General features: G+C 39.8%; 1 protein-coding gene across 4 annotated transcripts in view; it reads left to right on the top strand.

Annotated features, from left to right (window-relative positions):
- The window catches only part of FBXL17 (F-box and leucine rich repeat protein 17), a 468,601-nt gene that overhangs the window by 132,013 nt on the left and 319,140 nt on the right, over positions 1–17,448 (top strand). For 3 of the 4 annotated variants that reach the window (XM_045021619.1, XM_045021621.1, XM_045021622.1), the window contains exon 5: positions 6,764–6,871. The exons of the other annotated variant lie outside the window; for it this stretch is intronic. In XM_045021619.1, coding sequence (XP_044877554.1) covers positions 6,764–6,871 — 108 coding nt within the window. The remainder of the gene's footprint in view (positions 1–6,763; positions 6,872–17,448) is intronic. 4 annotated transcript variants of the gene reach the window in all.

The raw sequence follows: 17,448 nt of genomic DNA, 5'->3' as shown, positions 1-17,448 counted from the left end.
GTAGATCATTTTAATAGGTGCAAAATATCTGCCATTAGTTCCAGGCTAATGTCTTTCCCATTCACAATGCTTTAGTGCATAACTTATAAATCTCTGCTCATCAGCTTATATGACTATTTCAAAGCATTGAGCACGCCAGAATGAGCAAAAGTCAGTGAAGGTCGAACAGGCAATCAAATTATTACAGATTCCTCAATGAGCACTAATATACTTTCGTAATGTGATTAGTTGTGAATTTCTGTGCCCTTATTGACAAGAGGGCATTTTTAGTAGAACTGTAGTATATTGTGTATGGTGATTTGCTTTGAGTTGCACTGACTAACCTATGTGCACTGTGTGTATTTACATGCAAAGAAAGAAAAAGAAAAGAGAGTTATTTAGGTTGCAACCTTAATTCTGACTCTGTGCTTCCATACTGTGGACTGAATGATGCAGGGGTTCATTAAAAACAAATTATGTGATCATGTAAGTAATGATTATCATAATACACACATACAAAGGCACAAAATTAAGATTGTACAGTCACTAAATCTGACATTTCCTAACTTTCAAGTGCTTGATTTTGCAACCTAAATAACATTTTTAACACAAACTTTCTGTAATTTCTTAGTTGCTTTTTTAAAGGAAATGAAAGCAAATTCCATTATCTGCAACTGTAAACAGCCTTCATATATTGCCTCATCATCAGGATTGGATGTTTTAAACACCAAAGATAGGCAGGTATGATTTAGTGTGGTATAAGGATTAGGGATGGGGATTTCCCAGTTTTTCCCAGTACAGCTGCTGCTGCTTTGGCAGCAGCATGGATTTGGCCTAGAATTTTCATGTTCTGTTATTATCTTGCCAGTGTTTTCCTGAGGCTCATTTGTGAAAGAAAGGAAATGGCAATTTTGACACTTTGTATCTCAGCAAAACTGAATGGAATTTCATGTGACAAAAAAAGGGAACTCCTGTAATCTGAGAGCGTTCTCTTTTCTAGATATCAAAGATCTTGTAGCAGTGGAGAAGTGGGGAAGCTTCTCAAATAAAAGACTGTAAAAAGTTTTTATAATGTAAAGTGCAACCCAAATATATTACTAGCTCCTTCTATAAAATATTATAATTCTCTCTCTCATTCTCACTGAAATCTTACACTTGTTATATATGTACGTTGTGTGTTCTTATATATATGTATCTGTCTATATACATATTCCATTTCTATATAAATCTCTCTATGTAAATAGCAAACACAAAATACTATGAAAGAACATGAAGGATAAAAAGTTAAGTACTCAAAGTTTAGAAAATGCTAGCATTAAGCTTGTCTGTGCAATCTTAATTTGACCTCCTTGTGCATATACATTTTGATACAGGTTTTTAATTACATGATCATTTACTATTTTTTCCACAAAACCCCTGCCTCATTCAGTGCACAGGATGGACCTGCTCTCAGGGTGAATCAGGGATGTGTAGTGACCTTGAGTTCATTTGTTGCAGAACTTGGAAGGTGTGTAGTGAATGAGGCAAGAAGTGTGGTCTTGTGGTTAAGGTAGGTTTTTTTTCTTTTTTTTAAGATGCATATACCTCCACTTGAATAACCCTCATAATTTTTGAAACACTTCTCTCCAGATGAAAACATTGAATTTTCTGTAGGCACATTGACTCTTTGCAAGGAGAAGTAATGTCCAAGTTAGGTTTTGTGAATGGGATACCGTTATCAATGATTCTGGCTGGATGCAATGCTAAAGTATTTGTTCACAAGGATATTTTTTGTTTATCTGAAAAAGAACCTTCCCAATCCATCTCTTCCCCCTCCCAAAATATCAGATCAAAACAGCCACCCTAAATACATCTAACACTAAATATCTGGCCAGACACTGAAGGACTATATCCATTTTTCCATAGATGTCTGTTCTTAATGGTCTTGTTAATTGCTTTAAAAAATTGAGCCATTGTCCCTTTAATCATGTCTCAGCCGATTTCTATTTTTTATCACAGCCAAGGAAGAGAGCAACCGTGTGTTAGAATTTCTGATGTTTAGAATGTCTGGTGACATCTGTTGCATACTCACTGGACACTGCAACATTAAAATATCCGTTTTCCATGTATAGTGTTTGGGCTGAAAAAATTCAGGAACTCCTGGGTACAAGTATGGTGAGGAATGCTAACTAGGAGATTACAGTGCTGACCAAAGAAATTTTATAATTTCCCTTAGCCTCTACAGTTAGTGGAATTTCTGCTGACTGGCAGCCAAGGAGGCTATCTATTATTGAACTGAGTCCAAAGTTGTTAAACTGTTTCAGTGCACTACTGGTTTTTGTAAGTCAATATTTAAGAGCACTTGTGTATGTTAGCAATACCCTATCTAAAATTTAATCAATTCATGCATAATGTAAATAATTTCTATGAGACCAGAAAACACATGACTTGCATACTCTAGAAAAGGAGTGAGAGACAATATTTGATTAGGTGAAATTATATAGGATATTGAAAAGGTTCACTCAATTAATAACCTGTTTTACCAGGAAAATATCCTTTGTGCAAAGATTTCTTGGTGTGTAATATGTTTTGTTGAGTACATTCATGTATTAGCAGGAAAGCATTGTAAAGTTTAGTAATTTTATTATTTGCAAACAAGTCAAATATTTTACATGCATGTGGAGGTTATATTAATGTGAGAAACTGTGCAGCCTTATCATAAATATATGATATTTGACCATCTAACCCGCTATTTGCCCACCAATACACTCCCCACCCCATATCAGCAGGGAGGAGGGAATGTTAGGTCAGACTAAAAGGAATGATGTTCATACTCCAAGATGAGGTGGAGGAGGGAGTGCCAGAGCTAGTGTCTCCTCCAATATCAATACATGGAGGAATATTCATGGGGGAGGGAGCGGAGGCGGAGGGAGGTGATTTCTCTGCCTTCCATTATCTGGGTAAAGGGGGGAGTAGAGTAGCCAATTGGCTATCATTCTCCCCCCTCCCCATTTTAAATGTCCCCAGGCTTTTAGTAGCCCTCTTATGCTCTTTATCTACCCCAGTAACCGATCAATAGAGTGAACATAGGTCCCATAACAGTCTTATTTCCAGTGACTGGATCCTTGGGGAGCCAAACCCCTCCAGTGCTGCTTTTGTTGCTGCCCTGATCTGGAAGGAATGTGTGCAAAGTTCTCAAATTAACTGAAATCTGTAACAGGGTAGATGGCCCCTCAAATGAAATTGGACCCAGATATCCCGTTCCAGTCCAGATGTGCTATAGTTTGGTATGAGTGAGGGTAGGGCTGTCTCTGGGAATTATAAATGAAAGTCCAGAACCCAGAGAAGAGGGAGTGCAGATCCCAGTGTCCAGAGAGGGGGAGTGGAAGTGTGTTCAAAATCCAGAGTGAGATGGGAGAGTCCTGAGAATAGAGAGAGCTCAGAAGAAGAGCAGAACTGGGCTAAGAGCTTCAGGGAGGTGATGCTCCTGAAGAAGGGAGCAGTGAGAGTTCCCTAGTTGGGCACTGGGGCCACCTCAGGCTGGAGAAAGCAGAAGGCAGCTAAGGGTCAGCTACAAACCTTCTCCAGGCCAGAGAACCACAGGCAGAGAGGGCTGGTGAGGGATGAAGGCTGAGCGAATCAGCGGGAGATGCCTGCTGGCTCTCTAAGCCAGAGAGCTGAAGCAGGAGGGCCAGAAAGGGCTGAAGGCAGGGGAACAATGGAGGAGTGAGCCCATTGATTTCTCCAGGTAAGAATTGGAACTATGCCAGGAAAGGAAACAAGGCAGAGAAACACCCCAGCTGGAGGGGCCTGGGTCAGGCACGGTGAGGGACACTGGAGCTGTACTTAAGAGCCAGAGCATGGTGAGGTGGGGTGTTGGTGGACTGTTGGACTGGAGAATTTTGGACTATGGTTGTGGGATTTTTGGTAATAAATTAAGCACATGAAAGTCTGTTTATATGTGTAAAGCTATGGTGTGGAGTTACTGGGGTCTCTGTCAAGAAAGGGGAAACAGAGGAAGGCTTACTGGTCATGCCACAGCCTGCCATTGGCGGGCTTCTGAAGTGGGGCTGCTTTTTCACACCATCACTGTCTGTCTTAGGCTCATTCCTGCATGTCTTGATCAGTCTCCTCCAGAATTTATTTTAACTTTTCAAGCTCCTTAAAAGCTTAAAAAAAGGCTATTGTATTTCCCACATTGTTCTACTTTTCCTTCTACTCCAAAATGTGGAATTTCCTTCCAGAATTATCATTTTCTAAGGTCAATAACAGCTTTTCTACACATAGAAGTGTCATGAATTTAAATTTGTCTCATGATCCAAGAAGCCTAAAATCAGTCCCATCTTGCTGTGGGGACCCAGCAGCATTCTTTTCTAAGGTGCCTGTCAGCAAAGAGTACGTGTGTGTGTGCGCACACAACATTTAGTTGTATTAAGAGCATTATATGCATACTGTGCTTGAAAAGGAAAATTTACCCAAGTGAACATTCATTTTCACATATCAGAAGTTAACCTTCAAAAAATATTGTAAGTAACTATTAGAGAAGAAAAAATGCTCTTGATAACATTCATTTTAACTTTTTTCATATTATAGTGATTATAACAATAAATTTTAAATATATGATTTTAATTCTCATAACCTTGAATATTTTTCAGTTGATTTGTTTGTTGTTCAGCACTGTTTTGAATGCACGGTTTTAAATGATGAAATGTTGCTCATGTGTTAATGAAGAGCAAAAACATCCTGTGAATGGGAGATAACAAAATAGTACTGCAAAAGAAGATCAATCAAAAGAAGGTGAAAAGAAAAACAGGGGGGACTGAGCTCTCTTTAAAGTAATGTTACAGACTAGAAATAGTGTCAGAATGCTCAGTGTTTCAAGAGAAAATCTTGAGACAAGTGAAGTTTAGAACATATTAGAATATATTTGAAAAGTAATTTATTGTATCAGAATTAAAACATGTACTGTAAAGCTGTACATAAAGTTGTAATGCTGTATACAGTAATCATTCTTTTTACTATTGTAGATAAATATTATAGTGTAAAATGAAGTATCCTCATACTTTCAAGGGACGGGAAACAAGATGTATCTAAATATATGTTTTACTGCACTTAGAATCAGGTAGCTTTTGTAGCACTGTAACTTTTTCAGCATATATACATTGCGTCCAGTCCTAGTCCCATTGAGACCAATGGCAAAACTATCTATGACTTTAAGGCAGCAGGCTTTTGTGCCCTTTGCTATCTTTAACTGAGCATATAACTTTATATATGACGAACATCCTTTTGGTTCAGCCTGGGAAAGTGGAAAATGAGAAGGGAAAAAATGATGAAGGAGTTTCATGACAATAAAAGCATAGACTTGAGTTGTTTATAGTACGTTGTATATTCTTTGCTTTAAACAAGTCTTTAGGGGAAAATACAAAACAAAACAACACAAACTAAAATAATCCCCACAAGTGGCAACAATGCCCATTTTGCATTTATTAATACAACCCTTATCTTGAATATGCTTCAGCCACATATTACATTTGAAGGTGAGATTAATATTGCATCAGATGAATGTTGACGCCAGTGGCTTCATTTCTTTTAAATGTTTTTATATTATGCTTTTAATGTACTGCACTTATGGATAGTGAGTTTTCAACGTCTGCTTAAAGTAGATAAGAAAGTTATAAGGTGAGATTCTTAACAGGTAAAGCCAGTGTGAAATAAGTATTTGTAGTGAAGAACAGAAAATCTATAAAAATATTAAATTTTCTCTTGTCTGGATAGTAAAATTGAATTCCCAACTGTGATGGAGAAAATTGGGTTTGGTTGATTTAAGCCATGCCTTAATAAACCATTGGGAGAAATACAGTAATATGGAAAAATATAAAGGAGCTGAAAATTTAAGAAGACTAACAGTTTAAGGAAAGGAGTTCAGACTATTGTCCTTCCAATGAGAGAACATTTTTGTGCAGAAAGTCTAATATTAGACTACTTAAGCATCAAATTTAGTGCAGCACATTGTTCATGTTACATTTTACTAAGTTTTATTGCAGATATAGACTTAATTATAAAGCTATAGATTGATAAATATAGATATAGAAAAAGTAATATTCCAGAATAACAAAACACGCAGCCTGTACACCTGGTTTGTAATGGGAGGTGGAGGAGGAGGAGGGGAAGAAGCAGAGATTATATTGGAATATTAGTCTCTGGTATGGGAAGCATTATTTACAACTGCTAGCCTATGTACAATACTGTACATTCACTTCTGTTAGTTAAAGATTTACTTATTGACAAGAAATTAGGATTGTATTTTAAGATGAAAAAACCATATTGATTCTAGATGGCTTAGATTTAGTGGAAGTTGTTTGAAAGATGAAGTAAAAAACTTCTTGAAATATAACATAGTTCAAGTACTTTGTGTACAGCCAGTAATGGGGACTGTGTGAGTCTGCAGGAGCTGGTAATAATTTTCATTTGTTGCTGGTTTGATGTTGTGCAAAGTTATGTGAAAAACAGATGGAATGGATTGTTTTTCCCCTGCAGATAAATTCAGTAGTAAAATTTGAAATTCACTGTCCATCATCTAGTAGTTACTGTCTCTCTCTTTTGCTGGGGGAGATGATTCTTTTTTATCCCATACATATATATCTGCAGACCTGTAGGCACACTATACTTTCTCGCTCATACTGTCAAGACAAAGAGAACTATTGAACCAACAATTCACCACTGTTGCTGAGAAGCTTGCTAGATTTCATTGTGTTGAGTAGATAAGTGTCACCTTCAACTGCTTTCTTTCTATTTCTTTGTGTAGGTGACCGATCACTCGGTAAAAGCATTTGCTGAACACTGTCCTGAGCTGCAGTATGTTGGGTTTATGGGCTGCTCTGTTACATCTAAAGGAGTCATTCACCTCACAAATGTAAGTACAGTAGCTACAGTACTTAATTATCACCAAAGCTGTTGGCATCAACAGTATTATGCTTGCACGTATCATAAAATAACTATACCTGAGTAGAATGAAAAAAAGATTTTTTGTGGTCATAAGAAAAAAAGTCTTTGAAAGGTAAAAAGTGGGCTTTCCATGTTTGACTGTATGCCATAAACATGTTTAGTGAAAAATCTTCTTTCAGAAAAAATTCTGGAAATGTCAGATCTCTTGTAGGCGATCAGTCAGATTAGATGTATAGATTCAATAGAAAAACTTTCTGAAGTTCTGTGCCCTCAGTTAATTGCAGACATAAAATTGTGGATGCAAATAAGACTTTAAACACCTGCCTGTGTGCACCAGCATATATTTTACATGTGTATGTATGTACATACATATAGTATGTGTATGGATATCTGTATTAAGTAATATATAATGTAAATCACTCTTGATAATTATCCTTTGTTTCCTTATTTCCTTTTTAATCAGTATAGCAACATGAGAGAGAGAGATGCCAGGCTGCAGAAATTGGTTTTGGGACTGGTCTTATTTAATATTTTCATTAATGATGTGAAAGAGGGGATAAACATATTAATTAAATTCACAGATAATATTAAATTGGGAGATGATGCAAAACAGCAGGAAGGACAGAGAAAAAAATGCAAGATTAGCAGTATAGCTGGGAAATAACAATGACATTCAAACAGGAAAATGCAATCTAATACAGCTAGTAAAAATAACCAGGAATAGGGATGTCACAGGGTGACTGGGCCTGTGAGGGATGCAGCCCAACTTGTGACGCTTAGGTTACCTCTCCAGGTGGAGAAAATAACCTGCTTGTAATGTGACTTTGTTTATATGGCTAAAATCAGGCCTTCTGGGGTAGAGAGCCAAGGGAGAAGAGAGAACAGATAGCCACGAGAGGAGCCACAGGAGAAGCCTACCTGCCTGCTTCACAGCCAAGGAGGAGGATTGTGGAATCCCTTAACCTATGGGAAGGAACTGAGTTCCGTACAAGCTTAAATTAGAAGCCATAAGGGGGTGTTCAAGGATAGCCATGAAGGACCAAAGGAGACTGTATTGTATACTTACTAAATTAAGCTCTGGGAGCGAGGGTGTTACTTTAAGAACTGGCTGTGGATAAGCTATTGGGAAAACCAGGAGGGAACTGAGTGCAGGTTCTATCAAGGCCATTCCATGCTATGCAGGGTAGTGCTCTGGGATAGGATCCTACCTTAAATGTGAGGTAGAAAACTGGTAAGCAGTAGTGACCAGAGAGACCTATAGGTGGCAGGTGACATTGGAAAGCATATGAGATAAGAATTTGTCAGGTAATACGGCTGCAAAAAATACAAATACTATTTTGTAATGCAATTGCATAAGCCTTTTGTCATGATAGTGGTTAATTATAGACTCTCTGTACTGGTCAGACCATCTCTAGAATATTCTGTTAAGTTCAGATCACCTCAGTACTTGAAAATGTTATTGAACTGGGAGGAATTCACAGAAAAGCCATACAAATAATTCACCCACGAAAGTTCATGCTCCTATACGTCTGTTAGTCTATAAGGTGCCACAGGACTCTTGGCTACTTTTACAAATAATAAAGGGGCTGGAGGGACTAATTTACTTGAAAAGATTAAAATCAATTATGTCAAGTTTGGATACATGACCATGTTCGATACTGAAATCATGTACTAGCATCTGAGGAGTGTAAACAGCATTAGGAGAGAGAAATTACTTAAGTGGGATAAATAGGACTAACCTTCAGTGTCTTAACTGATATGTAGGTATTTTCCTGGTTATGCAGGAAGAAAGAGAAGATGCAAGGGGTGTGGTTTGAATAGGCTGAAACTTTATTGACTTGTCTGAGAAATACCCAACGATAACTTGTATAGTGCAGGTCACCATTCTTTCCTTTATCATTCCCATTGGTATGCGAGGGCTGCTGTTATCTTTCCTCATTCTCAACCTGGTTCCTGCTTCTTGTTGGAACCCTGCCACCCTCCTCTTGTATGACGGTTAAGGGGGGTTGAGTACTATACTATATATTAGGAGCGCCAACTCCCTTTCCCCAGCTTCTTTAGGGATGCCTTCCTTTAAGTCCATTTCTGACTCTGGTTTATCAGGGAACTGGATCCCCTATGGAATGAGAATCTGCACTGGGAACCTGCCAAAGAAGGCGTCAGCTCTATGACCAGCTAACAATTTCCCGATAGCTAACAATTCCCTCCCTAATACTGGCAAAAAATATATCCATGCCATGGTCAAACAGGTGTACACCATTATTCCTAAATAACTTGGGTACCCAATACAATATTTCCTGATGAGTAAGATTTAGTCATGGGTAATTTTAGTAAAAGTCATGGACATGTCACAGGCAATAAACAAAAATTCATGGTCCCGGGATCTATCCCTGACTTGTACTATATACCCCTGACCAAATCTTGGGTGTTCTGTGGGACTCTGGGGGCACAGCTGCTGCTATGGATGGGGGACTCTGGGATGCCCACTGGTTCTGGGGGGGCTCTGGGAGTGGGGGTTCTTCAGGGTGCCTGCTGATGCTCGGGGAGGGGGGTGGGTGGGCTGGGACTGTCACTGTTGGTCGGGGGGGCATTGTGGCTGCTCCTGCGGCCCTGGGCTCAGTCGCACTTGCCGGCTGCAAAAGTCCTGGAGGTCCTGGAAAGTCATGGAATCTGTGACTTCCATGACCTCCATGATAGACTCACAGCCTTACTGATGGGTAGTTACGGACCCTCCCCATTCATGTACAGGTTTAGGCATCTCCTGATTTACACACCTTCTGGCCATGTCAACCTGCGGAGGCTTGGTGACGCCTCGCCATACCTTCTGTTATAACATATTGGCCAAATTATAACCACGGCCAATATGTTATAACAAAGGTCCTGGATCTTACCCAAATCCGTCTTAGTCCTGAACATCAAGTCAACTGCCTTACATATTTACAAATAATTTTCACTGAGTTAAAAAATAATCATATCTAGTGGCTGTCCCCTTGCTGCCAAAGACTGTATAAGGGGCATCAGCTAGCCCCAAAGCATGCCTCTTCTCCTCTTAGGCCAGCTCAGGATTGCCTCACCACTGAGGTCCAGCTGCAAATGTCCTGATGTGCACCCAGTTCACAATACTGCATCCGCAGACACACACTCTAGCTTACTTAACTTGTTCTCTTGCTCCTGAAATTAGGTAGCTAGTAAAAATAGTAAAAATATTCATAGTGCTAGACTCTGATTGTCTATCTGGGCCTCATATATGTCTTGTATACATTTGAATACTATCATCTGATTGCCTGTATCCAATAAGCCCTTAGTCTGAGCTTGGCTGCCATTATTGCTGCCCCGATCTTGAGCACGTGGGAACTGAATTCATATGCAGGGAACCCTGCAATGGTAAGACCCTTTACAAAACTATCACAAATGGTACCTCCATGAAGAAATAGAGGTCCATCCTCAACCAGCATCATAGCTGTATAAGTCCTTGGAGCCCCCGATCCCTGGGTTGCCCCCTTCTTGTAGCACTGAGGATTCACTTAGCCCCTCCCTGATCTGTTTTTAACATCCTCAAAGTCAAGATGACCAATTGCTCACCCCCACATAAGTTCCTGAAATCCATATCTATGCTTGAAAGTATCTCTTGCTAATCCGGTCACCGTTTCACTGACCCTATATGCTCCAGAAAATGTTATGAGGAATACAACCTTTAACAGGCTACCTGCTGCCCACTTTTGCATATTTAGTGAATAACTTTCACTAAATCCCCAAGCAACTGAATGGTGATAGAATGTTGAGGATCTTCGGTACGGCCTTTGTCTTGAGAACTCCTTACTAGGAATCTCCTTACTAAGATCCTGCCACAAGGTTCTGGGTAACCTTTCATCCTTCTAACAACATAAGGCCTGATAAGTGACTGGAGATGGTGGACGATACCAGCCTCCTTGGTGCAGCAGTGATACCATCTATGAACTACCTGGTCTTCGGGAACAGGCCAGTTGATAGGCAGACCCTCCTTCATCTGAAATTGCATACATGTATTAAAAACCAAACCATAAGCCCTAAATGTTTGTGGTGTTACTGATCTCAGCACTACTCCAAGAGCAGTCATACTCCAAAGAGCTACGGGCATCTGTTCAGCCTCCTTCTTGGCTGCCTGTGCCAGGTCTTGGAATCAGTGCACCTGTAATTGAGATGATACTGGCATAGCTGATTCATTAATACTGGGCACATGTTTAGCAGAAAAACATATAAGTTAAACACCACAGGAGAAACGCCCTCACCAACTTCATAACCCTGGACTACCTGCAGGACTGGCTATTATGTACCACTGCCAGGTTGTTACTCCTGAAACTCACACTTTTGTTTGCAAATTTCATTTCCCAAAGAGTCACTGCAACTCAAATGGGAGAGAATTCCAGAAATGTTTCTTCTTATACCTTATCCCTTCACTCAGTGGGCCGTTTCTCAGCACCACTTCTCCTGGTTTTAAAAAAATAAATAAAGCAGCAACCCTCCCAATCCTATGTCCCTCTTCTCTGGCTGATGCATCTGAATGAATTTTTAAGTCTGCCTCTAGCATCCGTTCCTCTCTCCAAAATAAATCCCATTGAAGTGATTCAAGAACTGTTTCCATCCACATAATTCCTCCCTTATCTCTTTATTTACTCTTGTATAAAATGGTTAGGCTTTAATATTCCCAGAGTAGCAGTTGAGAACAAAATACCTATTCTGCGGCCACAACTCAGCATTTACAATTAAAAAGTATGATGATAAACCTGCAGGTCATGGAGTACAACCTTATTAGCTGACCTAGCCCTTTGATCAATCCCCAAAGTGCCATCAATTTATTTGTGGGGAATCTAGGTATGCCAGCCTGTGTATCTTACTCAATTCCTGGGTAGGTCATTTTAGTGGAGGGTCCCGCTGTCTTTTTGGCTGCTAGTGTTATTCCCAGCTTGCCAGTCCCAGCCTAGAATGTGACCAGCATGCTCCTCAGACTTTCCTGTCCTGCAGACAAGAAGCCATTCAAGTAGTGTACCGTGTGCTATGTACCACATTCCCATGCCACTCTCCAGTGCAGCATTGTGCTGAACTTCTCAAATGCTGAGCACAAGATTGAGCATCATTATAAAATGGACCATCAAAATAGATGCCCAAAAGGTTTCAATCTGAGCAATATACAAGGAGCAGTTAAAAATCCAGCTTAATATCAAATTTTTCTAACAGCGATCCCAAGTCATAAACCATAACCATATTCACTGTGTTGTCAAAGGATGAATAATGTACAGAAGGGTTATGGCTGGAGGGACCAGGTTATCAAAAACTTCCCTTTCCTCCGTTTGCCTGGTAAGTCCCAGCAGAGCCTACCTCTTCTGGTTGCCTGTGGCTCACGTAATTGCCCCCTTTGCCTTCTCCTTGTAACCCAGAGGCAATAGGGGAACCTTAAAGGAGCCACAGTGCCTTTTCTTCTTGCTTGCCAGACAAAGCCTCACCACATTCAGGTTGCATTGACTGCTTTTAATTTAACCTATAATTTACCAAGAGGGAAACTAAGGAATAGAGAGGTTAAGTAATCTGTCTAAGGTCCTGGAGAGATGACCTCATGTGCTTTTGCTACAGGACCATTCTTTCCCTGATTCTAATCTAGAGTTACCTACTATTTAAGACCATTACATCATCTCCTTTCACCAAAGGATCTTTAAATATACAAATATTTTTAATATTAAGAAAATATTAGGTTTCTTCCTCTGATTAATATTAATTCATACTTCTTAATATTTTCAATTTGATTTTTTCTTTAATGAAGTTTATCATATCTGCATGCCAGAGTTCAGACTGGCACTCAGTGAAATATAGTCAATATTTTGATTAGTGTCTACATTTGTAGCTGTCATATTCATTTTGGCTTTCAGAATACAATAATCATATTCTATTATGGAATCTAGAATACCAAATATGTTTACATGAAATAATTATTCTAAACAGTAGCAAAATTTACTTAACTAGGATTTGCTGTGGAACGTAACCAATGTATACAAAAATTCAAAACAAGGAATACCATTCCATAAAGGAAAAGTAGACAAACGTCAAAATATAGCGCTTCAAATAATTTTGAAAGAATTGCTGCTACTTTTTTGTTCAGAATATGTATAGGTATATTTTCATCTGGATTTGTGGAAATTCATGCATTTGACTCCCAATGTACATACAAGTGTATAAACGCCGTTAAGTTATGAATTAATGGTATTGGAATATGTAATATGTAATATCCAGCTCCTAAATGTAAATTTGCCTTTGTTGCGAGGTGGCTTTAGGGTTATTTTTACTAGTAATTCATAGTGATTGCTTCTGGGTTACCAGGTATTAGTTTCAGCACCTGGGACTGTCACCTGACATGCTGAAATTACCTCTGAGCCCGTTTTCCATTCCAGCTTGGGACTCCAGAACCCTGCCTTGTTGAGCCAGACATGCTAGCCTGCTGCAACACAGATTCAGGGTCTGGGCCATGCCACCAACGCTGCAGACTTTAACCAAAAACTGCTCAGCAGATTAATGTTGCCTGTTCCCTGGAATCAGGCCAAGAAATAACCACAAACAATGGTCAAACTAAAGCAATACTGAGGGTTGATTTAGTGCTTTCTTTCCTTATTTGCGCAATTATACACACACACATCCCATGCATACCGGCAGGCTGTAGACACAGGTGACTGAGGCTAGGTCTACACTGTGTGTGTGGTGGAGGGGGTTCACCTAAGATATGCAACTTCAGCTACGCGAATAGTGTAGCTGAAGTTGGCGTATCTTAGGTAAATTTACCTGGCCGTGAGGACAGCGACGAGTCAACTGCTGCCGCTCCCCCGTCGACTCCGCTTCCACCTCTTGCCATGGTAGAGTTCCGGAGTCGATGGCAGAGCAATTGGGGATTGGTTTTATTGTGTCTACACTAGATGCAATAAATTGATCCCCGATAAATTGATCCCCGATCATACCCACCGATCTGGCGGGTAGTGTGGACATACCCTGAGACTGGCCAGGTTCCAGCTTCTCAGAGATCGAACCGCTAGAGGATGAGAATCCCGTGTCCCTTTGGATCTACGGGAGGGCTCTACTGCTTTCGGTCCTGAGTTTTTGCTGTTGTGGGCATCTCTCTCTGGCTGTTACTGCTGTAGGTTTATATACAGTCCCATATATACCTTGATCATCCGTACACGGTAATATTTTGGTTCAAGCCTTGCAATTGTTTTCTTAGACTCATACTATCTCACTCCTTATATATTGATTACATATTCATAAGCATGAATACAATTGTTAATATAGCTTTAACCAAGCCCCTTACACCAGCGAGGACTTCCGCTGGCGTTTGTGGTTCAGACAGGAAACTGTGCAACCTGCACTTCAAGAGCAAGGTAGCTGGCATCACAGAAAGTCTACACAGACACAGACAGACTGCATTTGAAAAAGCAAAAGAGGGAGAACATGGTGGGGAATAGGCTGCCCCTCCTCTGTCTGGGGAAGGCCAAGCCATGGATGGGGGCTGCGGCCAACTACGGTTACCACTCCAACACCCAAACACTCAGTTTCCAATGGGATCCAAACCCCAAATAAATCCGTTTTACTCTGTATAAAACTTATACAGGGTAAACTCATAAACTGTCTGCCCTATATAACACCAATAAAGAGAGAGGCACAGCTGTTTGTCCCCAGGTATTAATCACTTACTCTGGTTCATTAATAAACAAAAGTGATTTTATTAAGTATAAAAAGTATGATTTGAGTAGTTTCAAGTAATAACAGACAGAACAGAGTAAGTCACCAAGCAAAATAAAGCAAAAACATGCAAGTCTAAGCCTAATACATTAAGAAACTGATTACAGGTAATATCTCACCCTCAGAGATGTTCCAATAAGTTTGTTTCACAGACTAGACTCCTTCCTAGTCTGGGCCCACTCCTTTCGCCTGGTACAGTCCTTGTTAGTTCCAGGAGACATCTTAGGTGGTAACTAGGGGCTTTCTCATGACTGGCCGCCCCTTTGTCCTGCTCCACCTCCTTTTATAACTTTGGCACAAGGTGGGAATTTTTTGTCTCTCTGGGTCTTTCCCCCACCCCCCCAATCCTTCTAAATGAAAAGTACAGACTTAAGATGGATTTCATTATCAGGTCACATGTCATTGTAAGACACACACGCGCACACAGCCTCCATTCTTCCTGGGCTGGCTCACAGGTACTCAGGAAGGTTTGCAAGTAAATAGAGCCATTTAAGTTCATTGACTCTGACAGGGCCGCCCAGAGGATTCAGGGGGCCTGGGCCCCGCCGCCGAATTGCCGCTGAAGACTCGGAGCAGAAGAAGCTCTGGGGGCCTGGGCCTCGCGAGAGTTTTCCGGGGCCCCCGGAGTGAGTGAAGGACCCCGCTCCAGGGGCCCCAAAAACTCTTGTGGGGGCCCCTGCAGGCCCCGGGGTCTGGGGCAAATTGCCCCACTTGGCTCTCCCCTCCCCCCCGGGGCGGGCCTAGACTCTGAAGCACCCTTAATGGCTTCCATTTAATATGTTTACATCAGTAATACAAGTTTATATCTTATTCTCCTAACTTCAGATATTGAAATAATACATGCAAACAAATAGGATGAATACACTCCGTAGATTATAAGCTTTGTAATGATACCTTACAAGAGTCCTTTTGCATAAAGCATATTCCAGTTACATCAGTCACATTCATAAGCATATTTTCATAAAGCGTATGGAGTGCAAGTCACAAAGATAATGGATAAAATCTTGTGCTCTTAAATTATGACCAAGGACAGTGCCATCATCTAGCAGTTGAAACAATCAGTGTTTACCAGCACCTGAAATGATGGCAGTGAAACAAGTGTCACTGCAAACTGTAGCCATTGTGCTGCACTAAATACATCAGCTGTGAAGTAGTAGATATTGCTGAATAAATCCTTTTCAAAGGGATTACTTGCTAGCTTGCCCCTTAGGCTATGAAAAATATCAGAATTATTCTACCTCTGAGCCATATAGTTCAAGAAAGAGTCCAGATATCTCATACAATGGGAGGTAAAGCCATGGTCCAGTATATAAAAATGGGCTCACTGCACTCTAGCAGCTGAATTTCAAAATTGATTGTAAGATGTGACACCTTTCATGTTTAAAGGAAGTAGAGTTAATCAATTCTTCTGTATGTTAGGTTAATTAGAAAACTGGTTTCCAATTTTCTTCTTTAACCAAACTTTTCTACTAGATTCTCTACGTTTTCCATGCTATACCTTTTTATGTAAGTTTTACTGAAAATTCTTCCCATAAAGAGTTTTTTTTCCCCATGTTTCATGATATTTTGCACCTTTATAGCACCTTTCATCTGAGGATTCTTTAGTAAATATGTGTGCGACATAAGTATTGTAATCCATGTTTTATTAAAGAGTAAACAGAGGTACCGAGAGGTTAATTGATTTGCCGAAGGTCATACAGCATGAAGGTTAAAGATACAGGGTTGGAATCCAGATTTCTTGATTCTCAATCCATTGCTCTTAACATGATATATTTCTTATGTTTTGTTTTACGTTAGGTTTAAAAATAGTCCTTTTGCAAAAGCTACAATTCCCATATGTTGTCGGGAAGAGAAGTGCCTTGAATGTGTATGTTTCTTTGAATTATTCCTCCTTCTAAATATGATGAAATTAAACAAACAAAAAAACTAAATGCATTTAACAGAGACAGAAGTATTTGTTCTTGTGTCTTAGGTAAAATACTTATCTTAGTGTTGTTTTTTTTCCAAGGGTGGTTATAAATAATAGAAAAATTACCTAAAATAAATCACAGTAATGAAACAAATAGGCATAGGATACATTTTTGAAAGGTAATCCCAAGACAGCATTCTCTTCCGTTTCCTCTCAATGGTAACTTAAAATATTGTTACCATTGTCAGTTTCATAGCTGTAATGTCATTTTAAAAATAGTGCCACAAAACAGCTGAACAGTTCTTCTCTGTGATGCCAAAAGGATTTGGTCAGTGGTTCTACACTCTTTTGGGGTGGAGGAAGCACCCTTAGTGACGGATTGGGTGATTAAGAACTTTTATACACAGTAATGCGCTATGGGGATTTATTTTTTAACTATTTCTTTAGGAAGTTTTAAGTTTACACATCCTTGTTATGTAAATATGAGAAACAAAACCATTATTACAACAGTTAGCTTTTGTTTAAAGAGACATTATACAGGATTATAGTAATCAGATCTTTCTGTTTAATAGGGTGTTACCCTGTTACAAAAGGAGCGTCATTACAATCCCTGTGTTGTTTCTAGTGATTTTATTAAACTGAGTGAAATAGCTATATACACATATTTAATAGATAGGTATGTCTATCATGTTAATTTTTAAAAAAGGGACGGTGTGCTGTTCTCTTTTTTTGTAGGTGAATGTACTTGTCTGAGGGCTTGGCTACACTTACAAATTTGCAGCGCTGCAGCAGGGTGTGAAAACATAACCTCTCCAGCGCTGCAAATTGCGGCGCTGCAAAGCGCCAGTGTGGTCAAAGCCCCAGCGCTGGGAGCACGGCTC

The sequence above is a fragment of the Mauremys mutica genome, chromosome 6 (assembly GCF_020497125.1).
Source record: "Mauremys mutica isolate MM-2020 ecotype Southern chromosome 6, ASM2049712v1, whole genome shotgun sequence".
Taxonomy (NCBI): Eukaryota; Metazoa; Chordata; order Testudines; family Geoemydidae; genus Mauremys; species Mauremys mutica.
Note: the sequence above shows the minus strand (reverse complement) of the source record. Positions and strands in the feature narration are given on the sequence as shown.